At 50.0% G+C, this 15,014-nt stretch overlaps 4 protein-coding genes across 4 annotated transcripts; 2 read left to right on the top strand and 2 right to left on the bottom strand.

Moving 5' to 3' along the window:
- Nucleotides 1-320: 320 nt before the first annotated feature.
- On the bottom strand, nt 321-2,039 carry N7506_000528 (uncharacterized protein; the record flags this gene model as incomplete). The annotated part of the gene is made up of 1 exon (XM_056949824.1): nt 321-2,039. The coding sequence occupies one exon, from the start codon at nt 2,037-2,039 to the stop codon at nt 321-323; it is 1,719 nt and encodes a 572-aa protein (XP_056815739.1).
- A 223-nt stretch (nt 2,040-2,262) lies between these two features.
- Nucleotides 2,263-3,480, top strand: N7506_000527 (uncharacterized protein; the record flags this gene model as incomplete). Its single annotated transcript, XM_056949823.1, has 1 exon — nt 2,263-3,480. One exon carries the CDS (start codon nt 2,263-2,265, stop codon nt 3,478-3,480), a length of 1,218 nt encoding a protein of 405 aa, XP_056815738.1.
- Nucleotides 3,481-4,943: 1,463 nt separating this feature from the next.
- On the top strand, nt 4,944-6,653 carry N7506_000526 (carotenoid oxygenase family protein; the record flags this gene model as incomplete). Its single annotated transcript, XM_056949822.1, has 2 exons — nt 4,944-4,997; nt 5,049-6,653. 2 exons carry the CDS (start codon nt 4,944-4,946, stop codon nt 6,651-6,653), a joined length of 1,659 nt encoding a protein of 552 aa, XP_056815737.1.
- Nucleotides 6,654-6,910: 257 nt separating this feature from the next.
- On the bottom strand, nt 6,911-13,271 carry N7506_000525 (polyketide synthase; the record flags this gene model as incomplete). Its single annotated transcript, XM_056949821.1, has 4 exons — nt 6,911-11,319; nt 11,382-12,555; nt 12,626-12,917; nt 12,985-13,271. The coding sequence occupies 4 exons, from the start codon at nt 13,269-13,271 to the stop codon at nt 6,911-6,913; spliced, it is 6,162 nt and encodes a 2,053-aa protein (XP_056815736.1).
- Between the last annotated feature and the right edge of the window lie 1,743 nt (nt 13,272-15,014).

Here is a 15,014-nt window from a genome sequence, read left to right as displayed (position 1 = left end):
CAAAATTCCAGAAGATCACCGGAGAAACGCCTCCAAGATCTAGCTGTGAACAAGACAGCACTGGCGGACGTGCTGTCAAAAATGTCTTACTTTTTTATATTTTTATCTCTACTCATCTCCTTCTGAACGACCCGTTCAATATACCCGTGAAATGAAATCAATTGACACATATCCATGGATCGCGCTACCGCCCGTACGTGGCCACACCTGGGAAGGCGGTGAAAGAAAACTAGATATGGCCCCTAGCACTCCAGGGCTGGGTATCGAGATCTTACCCGTAGGCAATATTGGAGTAGCCCTGCCCAGGTGGAGGATACATATCATCCCCGTCGAGTAAGAGAAATGCCCTCCTGGAAATGTTTCAAAAATCTACCTGAAATCACCCTGCCCTCCAATTCACCAATCGCAATAGGCCACAAAACCCTCGCAGCACCATCCTCAAACCCAATCGGACAGCCCTCAGCCCGTTGGCACTCTGGTGCAGCACTCATATAGCCTGGATCAACTGAATTCATAGCAACGCGACGTTCCTTCCACGCGTCCTGTGCCTCCGTCTCGGTAATCATATTGATAGCTGCCTTTGACATGTTCGTGTGGACATGATGACCGGCTTTACTCCGGGAGCCGGGTATGTCCTCGAGGATGCCTTCACGAGACGAGACATTCACTATGTATCCGCTTGGTGACAGGGTTCGATGTGGTCGGTCTGAGCCCATGCTTTTAAGAAGTTCACGACATAGAATCAAAGGGACGAATGCGTTGACGGAATGTGCGCTTATCAAGTCTTCGTATGGGATTTCGTAGAGAGACTGGACCCAGGAGGACTTCGAAGAGTCTGTATCGTCGATTGTTCGGAGACCTTTTTGTGTGGTTCCGTTCTCGTTGTCGTCATGCGGTTCCACGTTTTCAATGTAAAGCTGTGACTTGTTGCTTTCGATGCTGGGGACCCAGGAGGCTTGAGCACCTCCTCGAACTCTCGGTCGGTACTCTTCGCTTGTGGTTGCAAGTAAATACCGTGTTTCGGGACGGTCTCGGAGCTGCTCCTCTTTTGCGATCGCTTTGATCTCTGCTTTGATCGGATCTGTCAAAGTTTGGGCGGCATTGTTGATCAGAATATCCAGGTATTGAGGAGTCTTGGTCTCTTTTTCACATTCCCAGTCACGAAGTAATTGCTTTACTATGTGGACAAGACGAAAAGCATCCTTTGCAGCTCTGAAATCGGCCCCAACAACCTTCAACCTCGAGTTCCATTTGGCATAATCGACCTCGTTTGCGTACCGCGCGGCTGCATCGGCAGGATACCGAGACGAAACAATAACATTGGCACCACAACGGAGTAATCTCAACGCAGTGGCGTAACCAAGATGAATTCTTCCACCGGTAACAAGAGCGAATTTCCCTGTGAGGCTCAACTTATCAGGCAATGAAAGCTCTGAGCATCCGACATTGAACATGCCGCACTGACGACACAGTGAGGGATATAATTCGTGGGCATCTCTGGTAGAGAATTTATAACGACAGATATAGCAACGTGATTTTTCATTAGCCTTCCGACTCTGTTCCTCCCCTCGGAGTTTTCTGTGTTGTGCAGTTCGAATGATGTCATCCATAGAGCGTTGCGCCTTCACAGTAAGAATCACATCCGATAATGGATCTGTCGCAGAGCTCTGCGACACCAACTTGTGTTTTTGAAGATAGTCAAGCACCTTCAGCGTTGTTTCCAACTCGCTGTCTGTGGGGATGTGAAAAGTATCCTTGATTGCATCCTCTTCCCCTGATTTGCTCTCCAGTTGATTCAGGTATGATTTGATGCCTTTGATGATTCCGTTGCACCTGGTCATCCGCAAAGCTTTTGATACCTGGTCGTGTGGCGTGATATGCCATGCTACCAGGTCAAGTAGCGTGCTTGGGGCGAAGCATAGCTGTATAGCAAGGTTGCTGGGAAGTCTGTTGTTTTTGCAAAGCTCTTGGTCTGTTCTCAGGCGTTGTGCAATCGCCTCAGCATCTTGCCGATCTATCAGTTCTTGGTAGCCGTTCATCTTTGGTCGGCTTGGGCAACAAACACAACAGGGAAGTAATTATGCAAATTTGACATGTTGTCTCCGAGTGACTCAGTGCAAAGTTTGGCCCCCGGGCCAAAAAGAATATTCTAGAGTGGCGGGGTGGTCTAACTAGTGTCTCACCATGTGAGTCAACCATCAACTGTCAACTACAATAGTTTGGAAGAAATAACCAGAATTCCTTCCTCCGTGAGCCAAGACAATGAATTTTGAACTGAAAACATTCAACTCGACTGCGAGATGCCTTTCGACCCTGCCGACCGAACTTGCGCATCAGATCATCGATGATCTGCGAGTCAAAGATGTTTTGAAACTGCTTATCTATGACCACGATCGTGTCAGTGCGCTCGTCGTATCACATCCAGTCTGTCGTGCTATGTTCAATTTGACTAGCGATCAAAACATTGCGAAGGTCCAATTTGCCTCTCAGTTATATCACGACATATTCCGTGAAGTGCACCCGGCGCTCAGCGCCGATGGTTGGTTAAGACATGCGTGGCTTCCGCTGAATATCCACTGTGTGAATCTGAGAGACCGAGATTTGATCATGACTGAAATGAGAGACCACATCCACTGCGAGCTTTACCTACAATGGCGAAAAGCAGATCTGACTCGACACGGCGCCCCTGAATATCGCGACTTGGATGAGCAGCGCGCTCCTCCTCCTTACAACAAGTTGGACTTCGAGGCCATGAGGGAGCGATGGGAGGCGATTAAGACGGCAAAGGCCAGTCTGTTCGGGAAAATGTCCGCTGAACTTGATTGGGCTGCAGATATCTTGAAATCGAATCCAGATATTCTCAAACGCACGCTTGATCCGCACCAACTACGACGGTCTAACACCAATCATATCACATCCAGAATGCAAAACGATGCAGGGAAGATCTTACGGGCCTCGGGTCAAAAATTCATAGTGTGCGAGCACTTCAAATACGCATTCTTTGAAGTTATTCCCTTTGACTTCGCGCTGGTTGAATTGTTGGGTTTGATGAAGAAGCACGGTCTGGTCACTGATGATCAGTTGAGGATCGATGGTACGCCTAGCTCAGATATCGATGTGTCACATCCATCTTCGATCCGTGAGTCAGCGCAAGCCCTTGTCAATGGAATGGCTCATTTCGATGTATCACCCGAGTTAAATACCGAAATGAGGAAGACTTTGCGAGAGATGGCAAACAACTTCGGAACCGAAAATTCCGAAGGAATCCTGGTCCCCCGGACGGGCAATACCCCTTGGTCGGGAGAGGAAGCTTTGGTGGACGGTGTCGATATGGAGGGACCTTTTTTCACACCAGGCAAAACCATGCCCACCAACAAATTCATACGACCTGGTCGTAGCCGCTGGGACCCTCACGGCGAGGGAGAAAGGAAATGGCTGGAGGCGTTTGTGAACTTGTATCGGTACTTGAAAGGGCTGTGATCGGTTTATCGTAAAGTCTCGCTCTCGAATAGCCTTCCATAATATCAGTGGCTCACCCCTGGCTGATCGATGAAATTAGTGTCATTCCACCTTCAATGTGTCTCTCGCAGTTTGTAGGCCCCAATAGCGATTTTTGGATTGATTGCATAGCTGGCCAGATCAAACCAAAGTGTTTGGGATGCTTTGGTGAGATCAAGCGTGAAACAATGACGCGCCGGCGCTGTGCCATTCCGAGCTCACCAATCCAGGATACATGCGCATATATGTCACGCAATGTAGAGAAGCTCCCTCCAGCCTTGGAGAATGATCTCTTTCACCTTCCTGTGGCCTTCATAGAGGGATATAGTGTTGAGATTCCAAGATCCCAGGTGGGCTCGGAGTCCAGGGTTGAACATTCGGCATTAGCGCTCTCGATTGGCACTCGTGCTGATGATGCTACATCCCCAACGAGGCGTTGGTAACTGCACTCCTTATCGCGTTGAATGCATGTGGAGCATGGTAGTTGGCCTGTGCAAGCTTTTCTAAGAACAGCGCAGTTATCGCAAGCGCGTTTGTGTTTCCCTCCACGCTCCGGCGCGGGTATATCATGACCGCTATCTACACGGGCCTTGCATGACTTCCAATGCCGTCGCAATACGTCGCTTGATGGCTTCGTTAGCCTGCCGAGGACGATTTGTCGATAACAAAAATTATTGACATACCGTCTACCAAATGCAGACCCACAAAACAAACAGACATGATGTTGTGCGGTATCATCTGCGGGATTCTGTCAGCATGCCTCTTATTGGCAACCAGCTGCAGCGTACGTGTAGATTCATGGCGTTGGAAATGATCTAATCTTTGGAATGTCGACGAGCATCGGTCACACTTCCAAGGCTTTGGTGCTTGGCGCAGCTCGGGGTTACGTTGTGAGCGTTCGTCCATCCCCGTCAACCTTGAAGCTTTCGGGTTGATAGTGTGCTCCGACGGACCACCAGGCTGAATTCTGTGGGTTCGATAAACGAAGACGATTTGGCTAGAATGGAGGGGCCAGGCATTCACACGCGTCAAGGATCAGTGCTGCCAAGACTAAATTGCCCCGTGCCGAGTCGGGTGAAACTGCAAGGCCGAGATCTTTCGCTTCCAGAAAGTCAGTCTCAGCACTTAGCAGTGGATGAGAGGGAGAATGGAGCAGATCTCGGTAATTTGCGAGTGGCGATTGGTGCGGCGAGAAAAGAACGGGGCCGGAACTCAGCGCGATTCCCCCACACGGGTGGACCTCAGGGATATGCCACTTTAGGAAACTTGATTGGATTCAGAGTACCAGTAGAAACAGTACGGAGGGTTTTTTTTTGTTGGATCTGTTGGTTTATTTAATAAGACGGAATTAGAGCCTCTTGGGTCCTGGTTCCAAAGTGTTTGCAACAAACGAAACCCACCAACTTCCGATTTCTTTCTCCTAATTACTCTCATCTCTATCTCAAATGGATACCATGGAGTTACCAACGCATTACAATGACTGGCCGACCGACAAGGGCGTAAGTAAAGAAGCGTGCCACTTATGTTAGCCACATTCTGACCCCTGCTAGTACGATCCCGAATACGAGCAGCGCGAGCCCGTTGAATTGCCAGTGACAGGGAAGATACCTGCCTACGCTGCCGGTATCGTATACCGCACAGGTCCAGGGAAGAGCCAGGTCAAGGCTGACAATGGAGAAATCCTTCGACTCTCACACTGGTTTGACGGCTTCAGTCAGACGCATCGATTCGAGATCCTCGCTCCGGATGACACCCATCCATCCCCACGAGTGTTTTACAACTCGCGATTTTCGACCGATGATTTGATTCAAAGTGCCATCAAAACAGGGACCTTGGATGGCGTCGGTTTTGGGCAAAAGCGAGATCCCTGCAAGAGCATCTTGGGCAAGACCCAGAGCGAATATGTCCCCAAACCCACTCCCTCGAGCAAGAATATCGGCGTCACACTGTCGATCAACTTTCCAGGTTTGGACAAGGGTCAAAAGGACTCTGTTGAATCCACCTCCCGCTGGAATAACTCACAGGGTGTGCGAACTCTCTATGCGAAGACCGACTACAATGCCCTCAAGAAGATCGACCCGGTGACACTAGAGCCTATCGGTCTTGCCTCGCAGGCAGATCTACACCCAGAATTGTCAGGCCAATTGTCTGCATCTCACTCGCGATCTGATCCCATCACGGGTGATATGTTCAACTTCAACCTCACGCTAGGACCAACCTGTACATATCGCGTTTTCCGAGTCTCAGCGGCAACTGGAGAGACGACAATCTTAGCGGCATTTTCGGCCACACCTGCCTATCTCCATTCGTTGCTTATTACACAGGATCATGTCATCCTCTGCGTCTGGAATGCTCATGTGAATCCACTGGGCATGACTGGATCTTTCTTGGACGCAATTTTACCCACAGACCCCAGCCAACCGGCTGTCTGGTATGTGATTGACCGCAAAGGTGACCAGGGCCTGATCGCAACATATGAAAGTCCCGCGTTTTTCTGCTTCCATACCATCAATGCCTGGCTCGAGCCTTCCGAGAACGGTTCTCAGATGGACATTGTTGCAGACGTTGTGAGGTCTGACAACTGCGATCTGATCAAAACCCTCTACTATGAGAATTTGATATCCTCGCTAGATACAGCCAAGGAGTTTCAAAAGAACAGAGACGACTCTCTTCGTACGTCGATCACCCGCTTCCGTCTGCCTTGTGTGCCACAGACCCCATGTGGAAATGTGAAGAAAGCAACCGTCGAATGGTCTGCGTGCAACTCGCTGTCGCCGGAGCTGCCGACCCTGAATCCAAACAAGGGCACTAGCAAACATCGATATGTTTATGCTGTAACTTTCCGCGGCGAGTCAACTCTCACAGACGGCATAATGAAGTTCGATTGTGATACTCAGGAAGTTCGTCTCTGGGCTTTCCATGGTCACTCGCCCGGTGAAGCCATTTTCGTCGCTGATCCCGAGGGCTCTAACGAGGACGACGGTGTCCTTTTGAGTGTAGTGCTCGATGGGATTTGTGGAAAGAGTTATCTCCTTTGTCTCGATGCCCGAGATTTGTCTGAGCTTGGCCGGGCAAACGTTGACGGCGTCGTTGGGTTCGGATTCCATGGCCAGCATGTTCCAGCTGATGGAGGCATCCCAACTGGCGACTATTAGGGGCCCTGTGAAGATAACCTGCATTAAATAAATTGCAGCTGGAACCGCCATTTCGAATTAGTTTTTATTGCAATCTCATCTCAATCCCTTCGTGGCCTTCCAAAACAATACATCCAATGTTAGCGTTCTCAGCATGACTGATGCTCGTCGTGATAATTTTTCAAGAGGATGTGACGAAAATAAGTGCTTCCGTGAATCCCGCATGTGTAAACTCAGTGATCAGTCTGAAATTAATTCAAAATTGTGTCTAGTTTCCGCTATTTCATCAGAGCATGCTTGATAATTCCACTCAAGTTTCCTGCCAACTCCCCCTTCATCATAGAAAAATGATTGGCGCCACTCACTCGCGCAAAGCGCATGTTTGCCTCCGGAAGCAGTTTCTCCCACCCACAGGGCCCGTAATCTTGTCGAGCCAGGGTCAGGAACTTGAGTCCCTCTGGATCGTTGTCGCGGTGTTCGAACTTGTTTTCCACATGAGCGTCAATGGAGTTACAAGCCCAGATGATGTGTGTCGTGGGGGCCCAATCCTTTGGTTCGAACGGAGAAGCGTGGTAATCGTGGAGACTGTTGATACACGCTTCGAAGTGTGGAATCAACCATGGAGGTGGAGTCTTGCGCTCACCGGTTCCAGAATGAACAACTCCGAGAAGCCCGATCTCTTCGCAATACTCGAAGTATCGCTTGGGGAGGTGATCCAAGCCACGAGGGACAGGACAGTCGAGTAAGACGAGACCAGAGACGGTATCACCCTCCGCGACTAGTAGCTGGGCGCAGTGGTAGGCGAAAATCCCACCGACCGACCAGCCACCCAAGGCATAGGGACCGCGAGGTTGACGGCGCTTGATCTCCGTGATGTAGAGACTCGCGACATGGTCGATGCCTCTTGGATACAGCGATGGATCTTTCATGTATGGACAGTTTAGAGCAACCACTGCAAGAGATGGATCAATGATGGGAAGGGATCCATATGAAGACGCTGACCCCGAGCCATCGGGGAGAAGGAAAAGCGTCTTGCTGGTTCTGGCTGAAGCGGGGTTTCCCTGCAGCAAGAGAGAGCTGGATTTAGCATTAGACTTGCTAGTGGATGTCAAAAGTTCAGTCAATGAGGCATGAACATTTTCCACATCGACTGAAATTCCTGAATCAGATGGACTCCTAGGCAAAGATGGATCTTCCTGGACAGTATCATGGTGGAACATGGAGTTCAGAATAGCATCTTTGCCAGTCACATTGGAAAGGTCCCCCTTGGAGGTAGTTCCTTGCTCCCAGAACACGCGAAGCTCACCCACCGTGGGATAGTCTTCAAAGATAGTGGACTCATGAGCGAGGCCGAGCTCCTCTCTGAATCGACTCGCACAAAGGAGCGATAGGAGCGAGTCCACACCCAGGTCAGCAAAAGCCTTGTCATCTGTCAAATCCGCCACTGGAACAACACTCTCCTCGGAGATTATCTGGAGCGCAGCAGGCCAGGACGAGATATTGGTCTCTTCGACAGGCAGATCTTTTGGATCTACTGCTTCGGGGGCCCCATTTTGAGTGCTGTGCGCCGGTCGTAGCGCGTTAGTAGGCCCGGGCAAGCCGACTTGAGTATTGTCCCTCATACGGACTATGTAGTCCATGAGCCTGCGTGGAACGCCCTGAGCCTTGATCCCGCGGAAGCAGGCAACCACTTGATTCCCTTCAAACACAGTCATATCACCACTGTACATTCCGTCCTCTTTTGGGCCGTGCATCTTGACGTACGAGTGGTAGACCTTGCCGACCGACACTTCCTTGTAAAAGTGAAGCGATGTCCATCCATGGTTGACAAACACCTCTTTATTGAGATCGGCTTGGTCATTTGCATTCATGATAAAGAGTGCAGGCTGGCCAAAGTTATCAACCAGATACGGATTGACCTGGTATGTCCCAGCAGATTTAGCACAAATGGCATCTGGACTGCCACACTGCACCTTCGCGATTGCTTCGAGGTTCTCGCTGTCCATGATCACCTCTGTGACTCCCTTGTAGTCAGCATCATAGGAGGCCAAAGAGGAGACGAGCTGATAGCCCGTGCTACCAGCCATCTTTTGAACCCGATCGTTGTTCTCAATGCCCCGGCGAAGCTTAATCACGTGTTCGCATATTTCCTCAGCAGCAGCCTGGGTTTCGGCTTCGGCTTCGGCAGCAGGGGGGAACATGATTGAACATTCTGCGTGCTTGACCAAGAGTTTTCCCTCAGGGGTAACGCTGTAAAACTGCACTGCTGCATTCTCGGTGGTGACGTTCATAGTCACTCGGCATCGAAGCAGCTGAGGGCCCTTTCCTTTACTCTTGACTGCGAGTGGCCTTTGCACGTCCATGTGTTGAACATCAACCAAACATTCAGCCCATCTGGGACTTGATTTTCGAATGTAGTCACCAATAACCAGTGCCATTTCAGCATAGACCGAAGGCGTGCACAGTGCGACACCATTGACGCGATGTCCTCGCACAAAGGGATCGAGGTCATCTCGTAGGAGGTCGGATTCACCAACGACGGTGATCTCAGAGTCGTCATGCTTTTCCTCAATCAAGCGGTGCACACAGGTCGTGGACAAGGGGGGTGGTCTCGCTCCCGACAAGAAAGCGGCATCACCTTTGTACAGCGACCAGTCGTTCTCATATTGCATCCAGTAATTTTTGAGATCCCAACGATAGTTCGGTAAGCGGAGCACTTTCAATGACTTGCTAAAGTCTCGATGATACTCACCCCAATGTATGACATGGCCGAGTTCATAGAGTGTAGTAATTGTGCTGGTCAAGGTCTTCCATGCATCTCTCTTGCGCTGAAGTGAGGGCAGAACTGTCACAGGCCCCAGGTTGGCCTTGACCAAGCCGACGACGACGGGATGGGGTCCAATCTCTATCCAAACTGATTTATTGGTGACCAGATTGTTGAGTTTGGCGTTTTGCAGGGCATCTGCGAAGTTCACAGGCTCACGAGCGTGACGCGCCAAGTACCGCGCGTTGATGATGTCATCGGTTGTGATAGCATCGCCAAGCAAGGGACTAAGGAGAGGAATCTGAGGCTTGTGGAATTGCACATTGGCAGCCACCGCTCCGAATTCATCCAGAATCGCGTCAACCTGTGTTGAATGGAACGCGTATGGGACACGGAGTCGGGTCATTTTCTTGATACCCGCATGGCTAAGTGTTTTCTCTGCTTGATCAATCCACACGCTTGTTCCACTCAGGACTGTTTCAGTGGGTGCATTTTTGCAGGCAATCTCAACATCCAGCTCTGCGAGCAGAGTTTTAGCATCGTCGGTAGATATGCTAACTGCAAGCATGCTATGGGTATCACGAGAACACTTCTCCTGAAGGAGTTGCGCCCTTTTGCCTGTCAAATAGATGGTGTCCACATCTGACAGTACACCGGCAACGTTCAAAGCTGCGTATTCGCCCAGACTGTGGCCAACGACTGCAGCCGGCTCGATTCCCCACGAGCGCCATAGCTCAGCCATTGCCATCTGGGAACAAGTCGTGGCTAATTGCACGGCCAAAGGCTCGAAGTCGGTAATCTCACCTGTGGTAGCGGTGATAAGAGGCATGATTGATGGGAACCCTTGCTTTTGTGCAATGCGATCGAGCTGTTCCATATTGGCACGGAATTCCCGGACCACAAGTAGCTCTCGAGCCATGCCAGGATACTGGGCTCCTTGCCCTGTGAATGCAAACACCACTGCCGAGGCTACCCTTGGCTTGAGTTGGTCCTCAGATAATACGAGGTGCTTCCCAAGCTGATCGCTGATTTCCTTCAGGCTATCGCCACTCGCCATCGCTCGGTAGCGGTGATGTGTTCTTCTGGCCGTTGTGGTGTAGCTCAAGCTCGGGAGAGAGGGGCTCTCGCGGTCAATGTAGGAGATGAGATCTTTGATCCCAGCAAGAAGAGCTGTCTGGGTCTTTGCTGACACAGCCACCAAGTGGAATGGACGAGGATCATGTTCAATACGCTTCGTCTGATACCAGCTGGGCGCATCTTCCACCAACACTGAGCTGTTTCCCCCTGCAGCTGAAAAGTTGTTCACCATGGCACGTCGAGGTTGCTCCTCAGTGCGTGTCCAAGGAGTGAGTTTATCTGCGATGAATACATTTCGCTCCGCCAAATCCGTAGGGAACTTGTGGTTAATCTTCGTCTTGATGCCACTGTGTGGAGGAATGAAATTCCTTTCCATCATCATCAACACCTTTGTCAAGGCGATGATACCAGAGACGGATTCACCATGACCAACATTAGCCTTGACTGATCCGAGATGTATGGGATTCTCGCGGGGCTGTTTCGCGAACGTTGAAAGCACAGAGTCCATTTCACGAGCGTCTCCAGCCTGAGTGCCAGTTCCATGCATCTCAATGTAACTGACCGTCGCTGGATCAACTGATGCTGTAGTCAATACGCGGTGGAAGATTGCTTTCTGGGCCCCGACATGTGGGCGGGTGATGCTCTCAGCCTCTGCAGAGTGGTTGGTGTATGCACCTAGTATGACGGCATGGATGGGATCATTATCTGCAATCGCATCTTCCAGACGTTTGATTATCATGCTCACAACGCCTTCGCCCCGACAGTATCCGTCGGCATTGTCATCAAAGGTCTTGCAGTTGCCAGTTCGCGAAAGGAAATACCCGCGATCAAGTCCGGCGGTGATATCTGGTATTCAGAAACAACTTATTAGTGAAAAGTAACAAAAAGTATAACCCGAAGAGACTTACCAGGGTTTGTCATAACGTTTGTCCCGCCACTAATTGCAGTGTCAATATCCCCACGCCACAAGGCATTGCATGCGAGGTGCATGGCTGCCAAACTAGACGAGCACGCCGTATCGACACTGTAGCTAGGGCCACTGAACTTGAAAAAATAGTTTTGGCGACCTGGGATGAACGCACGGCATGATCCCGGAATGTAATATGTATCGACATCTTGGGAACTGTTGGTCTCGCCCCAATCGTTACTGGTTGAGCCGACAAACACACCCACTCTGTCCCGCTGGGTCGAAGGTGTTGCGTCAGGTACCATTCCTGCATTTTCCATTGCCTCATACGCAGTCATCAAACTTAGACGCTGGGCTGGATCAACCTGCGGTGCTTCACGAGGGCTCATCCCAAAGAATTTGGCATCAAACATGCCAGGATCGGTCAGCCAACAACCATAGGGAGTACCACTAGTGTTCTTCTTCTTGAGGGTGGGATCGACATGCGTTGTGACGTCCCATCGCTGCTGAGGCGTGATACTGGCCACATCGCGCGCTTCCTCAAGCAGCTGCCAGAAGGCTTCATTGCTGTTGGCATCAGGGTATCGACCGGAGTAGCCGACAATGGCAAGCTTGGAGTTCCCCAGTTGCCCACTATCCGAGACAATGGAGACCTCGGGGACGCTCAGTCGGTTTATGGAACTATCAATCACGGAATCCTGGATGCCAGACTTTTGCACGGCAGTCAGAAATGCTTGACCAGTTGGAGTCGCGACTGGAATGATACTGCATTGTGCAGCTCCTGAGCGAGTAATCTCCTCTGTCAGCCCTTCCAGGATTGTGTCCAAGCGGAGGGGTTGTAGCAGAATCTCCCTGAGAGCAACACGGAGCAAGGAGGCCAAAGTTGTTTGGGTCCCTATACCCGGGGATATCAGGCCACCACTAGCCTGGACTGCAATTTGGCTGAACTGGGTCTTGTTGCGATCTGCAGAGACTTTCTGCAAGATGTCCTCAATGTCGGACTCGTTGTAAAGATGAGGAGCATGGAATGGTGTGTAGATCCGCGTTTTGAGCCCCGAAGCACGTGTCATGTATCCAGACGCTAGGATCTCATCAAGCACGCGAGAGGGTCCGGAGAGGGTAACTCCACTGCGGGCATGCGCGCTGATGTACGGATTGGACGCTAGTGATGTGCCCTGCAAGCCCCGTCAGCCACAAATCTAACCTTTCTTTCTGTCGTCCGCAACGGATGATGCTTGACAATACCTTGTCCGTGATATATCTTTGCAAAGCCTCAGTGGCTGCGTCCTCTTTCAACCCGGGAATGACCACAGACCAACTCCCTCCTAGGCTGGCTGCTGGCTCAATTCTCAACCGGACGTCCTCGGAAAGTAGACCGATTCGAAACCCCACCACCACAGAGTCAACTCCAGAAGGTATCAATTCCGGCAACGAAGAGCAACAACTGATTGTCACCGCGGTCAGGAGGCCAGTGCATAACCCTGTCAAGAGAGTGTCGGCATTGGTGGGGTAAACGTGCCCTGGTTCTGTGAATCGTCTGACAGAAGAGCCAATGTTCAGCTTGGGATTAAGCATTCGGGGGAAATGATAGGTGTGTTACATACCGGATAAAAAGTCCAAATTGCATCACCAATACAAGCGCCTTCTGAAGTGCCGGATGCACCACGTCGGCAACTCGTACTTTGGCATGAAGCTCACTCAAAGTGGTGAATTTGGGAAACAAAGCTCGCTTTGCTGGGGAAAGACTGCCAATTTGAGCACGCAAGGCAAACGCAGTGCGCTCAAAAAAAGATTTGAGTAACGGATTGTCGTGCAATCCGCAGAGGATTCGCAAATTGGTATCAACATCGTGATTCAAGTCACCGAAGACGAGGACTTGGTAAGGAGACATGATTAAGGTAGCTGGTAAGAATAAGAATGGTGAGCGAGGAAGTTTTGCAAGGTGAGCCCAAAGCTGTTTTTATGCTGAATTACTGAGCCCACATCTTGATTTAGGGGCCCAGCTTCAATGTCTGGCATCTAGTCTACCTCTTCACTTCACGGTCATTTGAGGTGTAGCTCGGACCACGAAAAAGATCCAGATTCAGCCATAGATTGCTTTTACTCGTGATCCAATATAAACACTTCTTAACTTAGACTTGTATTCTCCTGCTAATGGCCTCTCATAGCACTCGCCCAGGCTTTTTACATCTCGGTGCTTACCCGGCAAAAGCTCGATGGCCTCGAGTACACTAGCCTCGTATGCATTGATGCTTACAAAGATGTGATACGACCTCATTATATTACCTATGGTAATACTGATTATGCCTCGTTGATGACCTTGTGAACTATTGACTGCGTTCCAGATCTCCGACGTTGTGGGAGGCCGTTTGAAATGCAACTGGAACCAGGCTCAGAGCAAATCTCACGAGATGCAAGGGCTTCCCAAGTCTGAGGTAATTTCCAGTCGGCATGCAGCTTATTCCTAGACAATAAATTAGGGTGGTTACTGATGGCCTTGTTGGCCTGATTCGGGGATTGAAGGACCTTGGGGTAGCACAATCTGATCCGAGACTCGAGATGTTGAAGATTGCCATAGGGCAATACCTCTGTCAATATGCTATACTTGGAAACAAAGCAATTTTCAACAATGCTCTTCAACGTGCTAAGATTTGGAAACAAAGTGATATCTTTTACGCCACGATTTCAACTTTTAAGGCTGATGTTCAATCTTTGGATGTCAATTGCATTTATCTATCTTTTTTTTAGTTATCAGTCAATGGAATCCATTATTGACTGACTTGGATATGTTTATCTATCAAACTATACGTAGTACCTTATGAATCGGGTACTATACATTTCTTTTTCTTCGATGCTACGGCAGGCGATCAGCTTCTAGTTGTTGGCTTGGGCGTAAGTGAGTCACGTAGGCTAGCTGGTCATCATTGACTCCAAGGTAAATTCATGCGGTTAGCCAAGGCTCAAATAGAGAGGTCGCCTTATCAGAAGATGACTCGTATCTCTTGGAAACGTATACAAAGCACGAATCCCGCCGTCAGCACGATGCACGAATTTCAGGTGGCCAGGTGATACATTGTAATTTACCATTTGACACAGTTGTAGTGATAATGATGCTCAGGTGAGGAAGTAGGACCACAAGCAGCGCGGGATTTTGGGATCGATTAGGCCTTAATCCTCCTTACCAGCGCATCGCGATGGGTTAGGTCGACCATCTGACCCGCAAGCTATGTTTGCATGGGGCTTGAGCAGCTAGTTAGTTCTAAGGTTTGATTCAGCGCCCCAGGCGTGCCTGGACCGAGAGCAAATCTCAATCTCGGGTTGAAAAAGGGTCTGGGACCAAGTCCATACTCTGCAGAAAGTTACGCCTAGAACCATGGACATGGATAGGTATACCCTGGGCCTAGGAGTTTCCCGTGAAGCTCCACAATTGAGACACTGTTTCTGCGGCTGATTGAATCATGCAAAGTAATCAATTACCTGAGAGATCTATTGTAGCGATGTATTTGTGCTTGTGGCGAATAGGTCGGTTGCTGCCTATGTCTCTTGACATAGTTGCAACATGTGAAGCAGTAATATAAGGAGAGAACCCGACATGTCACTGTCATACATGGTTCATCCTGGTTGACCTGCAGGT

The sequence above is a fragment of the Penicillium brevicompactum genome (assembly GCF_028827555.1).
Source record: "Penicillium brevicompactum strain IBT 35665 chromosome Unknown utg000001l_segment0_segment0, whole genome shotgun sequence".
NCBI classification, from domain to species: Eukaryota; Fungi; Ascomycota; class Eurotiomycetes; order Eurotiales; family Aspergillaceae; genus Penicillium; species Penicillium brevicompactum.
The sequence above is the reverse complement of the archived record's forward strand: the minus strand, read 5'-3'. Positions and strand labels throughout refer to the sequence as shown.